The sequence below is a fragment of the Tupaia chinensis genome, unplaced genomic scaffold, assembly GCF_000334495.1.
Source record: "Tupaia chinensis unplaced genomic scaffold, TupChi_1.0 Scaffold000330_1, whole genome shotgun sequence".
Lineage (NCBI taxonomy): Eukaryota > Metazoa > Chordata > Mammalia > Scandentia > Tupaiidae > Tupaia > Tupaia belangeri.
In genome coordinates, this window is record NW_006159824.1 from 1,138,753 (window position 1) to 1,142,015 (window position 3,263).

General features: G+C 54.2%; 1 protein-coding gene across 1 annotated transcript in view; it reads right to left on the reverse strand.

Moving 5' to 3' along the window:
- Positions 1–1,086: 1,086 nt before the first annotated feature.
- FGF11 (fibroblast growth factor 11) overlaps positions 1,087–3,263 on the reverse strand; it is a 4,309-nt gene continuing 2,132 nt past the window's right edge. The window contains exons 2-5 of the mRNA XM_006151800.3: positions 2,670–2,780; positions 2,370–2,473; positions 1,606–1,804; positions 1,087–1,326 (exon numbers count right to left, since the gene is read on the reverse strand). Of these exons, the coding sequence (XP_006151862.1) occupies positions 1,256–1,326; positions 1,606–1,804; positions 2,370–2,473; positions 2,670–2,780 (485 nt within the window). The 3' untranslated portion in view covers positions 1,087–1,255. The remainder of the gene's footprint in view (positions 1,327–1,605; positions 1,805–2,369; positions 2,474–2,669; positions 2,781–3,263) is intronic.

Genomic DNA, 3,263 nt, shown 5'->3' on the forward strand with positions numbered 1-3,263 from the left:
CCTGCTGAGGTAGCTAAGTGTTCATGTCCCCCCAACCCAGACACAGGTTTAATCATATCATAGTTTTGGCCCCTTCCCCATCCTAGCTTCTGTACTCTGAGCCAGGGATTCTTTTAAAATTTCTCTGCTCTTCCCCAGGCTGTGTTTTCCTGGCAGGACCCCAGCTGGGTTGCAGGAGTTAGAAACTGCATGTAAAAATAAGGTTAGCATTCTATATGGAAGAAGAAGATTTTTAGAAAATCATTAAGAAAAACAAGAAGTGATTCTTGATTCATCGAGAACTTAGTTCTTCATGAATCATAGCTGGGTCCTTTCCAGAGCTCATTCTTAATAGATATTACTAGAGAAGGTGGGAGGGTGGGTCTAGAACTTACTCTAGAGCAACAATATGGCTATATAGGCCCCAGTTTCATCCTGGGGAGAAGGGCTGAGAGTCGTGGTCCATGTCTTAGAACTGAGATTCAGGAGGAAGTATGGCTCCATAAAAGTCTAGAACACCACACTCTAGAACTGGGTGTCTCTGGAATAAGGTTAAATCCGTGGTGACTGGAGACTGGTCCCAGTTCAGGCCAAAGCCAACAGCTAGACAGGGTTCAAATCCAGTCTCTCTCTGCTTGGAAACCAGGGGTCCATCTGGGTCAAGGATAGAAGCCTGGTGGACTCAGAACAGAGCCTGGCACCATGCCTGGATTCCAGCACAGAGCCCTAGTGCAGAAACGGCCCTGGCTGGGGTGTCTGGTATTCTAGAATATGTCCAGACCAAGGCAAAAGGTAGAGCAGGGAAAGGAGGAAACTAGGCCTGAGCTCCAGTGGACCCTATAAATCTATGGCTCAGTGGCAATGACAAGGGGCACAAGGCTCCAGGAACTGGCTGAGCCAGGAGTGGGGAATGGTCATACCCCGGCTCTGTCCGTTTGGAAACCCCCAGTGCCATCTCAGGAAAAGGCTTTGGGGTGTGTGAGTGTGGAAATAAATAAGTGACAGCCAGAACTATTTTCAGACATTTTCCTTTCTGACTCCCTCCCAGGCCCGAGGATCTAAGGGTCTCAGGAGCCCTGGGAGTCACAGCCAGCCCCTGGGCTTCCTCAGGGTAGAGCACCTGGCCGCTCGGGGTGTGTGTGTGTGTGTGTGTGTGTGTGTGTGTGTGTGGCAGCAAGGGTGAGAGCAGGGCCAGGAGCAGGGCTGGGAGGCAGGCTGTGGTGGTGGTCGGCTCGCTGGAAGTGCAGGGAGCCTCCTCTGGTCCAGGGACTACATTTCAGGGGGCAGGAGGACTGGAAGGAGAGGTGTCCGGGACACTGTGGAGAGAAGGTTCCCGGTACATGGCCACTGTGAAGGGAGAGAGAGAGAGGCAGGGAAGGAAAGTTAGGCACAGAGAGACCCAGGCAGAACCAGAATTCAGAAGGGGCTCCCTTCCCCTAGACCTGCCCTCCAGAAACCCCAAACGATGAAGGGAAGCTTCCCAAACTCCCAAAGGCCAAAGCTCGACTGGCTCGGCCCATCATCGCAGGTCTTCCGAACACTTACAGCCTCAGCTGTTTGTTTGTAAGTGTCCATGCCAAGGTCAACACCCTCCCAGGTGGCCCACCTTCTCGAGTCCATACCCACCCTCCAGGAGCTTGGGCACAAAGTGGGCGGCTGCCTTGGTCTTTTTGACTCGGTTTCCCTTCATGACTCGACCCTCCTTGTCCAAGCCTAGGTACCAGGCCCGGCCAGAACGGCGTTGGCGGTAGAGAGCAGAGGCGTAGAGGACATAGTAATTCTCAAAGACGCACTCCTTAAAGCGACACTCAGCTGTGAAATGTGGCTGAGGAGACAAAGACCCAGACGGGCCCACACAGACAGACAGACAAAAAGACACATCACTGAGCAGAAGGGAGCCCTTGGGAAGAAAGAGCCAGGTTATGACCCGCAGGTTTTCAGCGGGAGGGGGAGAGCAGCTTCCGAGCCCCGCGTAGGAGCTGAAAACACAGGGAGGACAAGGAAGAGCCTGGTCGGCTCCTGTGGGTTAAGACTAAACTTTGGGGGGCCTGGAATAAGAAGATCCCTCTTCTCCATTCTATTCCCAACCTCTCACCATCCCCTATCCTGAATGACTCTGAGAAAGTGAGTAATAAATTCTGGAGGAGGCAGGATGAGAAGGGCCTTACTGAAAGAGTTGGCCATTCAAAGAGTCTGGGGGCACTTGGGGGGGGCTGTACAAGGAGCAGGGGTTGGAGACACCCTAGAGAAGACCCTGAAGTGGTCAGTGAACAGGTCATCAGCAAAAGCTAGAGGGAGGAGGAAAGTGGGGCTGCAGAGTCTCTGCAGTTGAGGAAGGGTGTGTGCTGAGACACCCCCACAGCCCAGGCCGCGTGGCCTCATCGTCTCACCGAACTGTAGAGTAGCCCCTCTGCGTTCATGGCCATGTAGTGACCCAGCTTGGCGCTCTGGATGGTGACCACACGAAGCCCCACGGGAATCAGGTTGAAGTGGGCTGAGGGTGCAGAGAGGGCACATCAGGACCCAGGCCTCCGGGGCGCCCACCTGTGCTCCCCCCATCCCAGAGCCATTTCTCCCCTGGGGAGTCAGGGAGACAGACTGAAAACCACAGAACCTGAAGAAGGAATAGGATTGTCATCGCCTCTCCCAATTCTCCCCATTCCCACCCAGCAGCTGGCTTCCCCTCTCACTGAAGGAGCTGGTGTCCTCTGGGGTGCCCTGGATGCTCCCATCGGGATTCGCCTGGAGGTAGAAACCCTGGCGGCAGAACAGTTTGGTGACGATGCCTTTGAGCTGAGGCTCTGGAGAGAGAGACATTCATCTTTGAAAATGACATCTCTGTTCCCAGAAACATTCCTACACTTGGCAGGATCAGAGGAGAGAAAGAAGGGAAGATGGAGGGGAAGGAGAGGGTCCCAGAGTCCCAGCTTCCCTCCCTTCCAAGCAAGTTCTCTCCCACCTCTTTGACTCCCGGAGAAGCTGGGATGTGGGTCCCTTCTGTTTCTTCTAACCACGGAGCTGTCCGTTTAATTTATTGAAATTTATTTAAATGGCTTAATTTCTACACTACAGCTCAACCAGAAGGGGGGAGGGGAGCAGGAAGAGGAAGGGGGGGCTGATACATCAAAAGGCCATGCACAGAGGGACACAGGCAGGGCTACTGAAGGGACTGTGTATTTGCGAAGGAAGAGGTAGGGACAGCAAGGTGACCACAGGGCAGGGGCTCCCCCCTAGGAATGGGGGGGGTGGGACTGGGCCTGACGCTGACTCAGCACCTGCTGCTG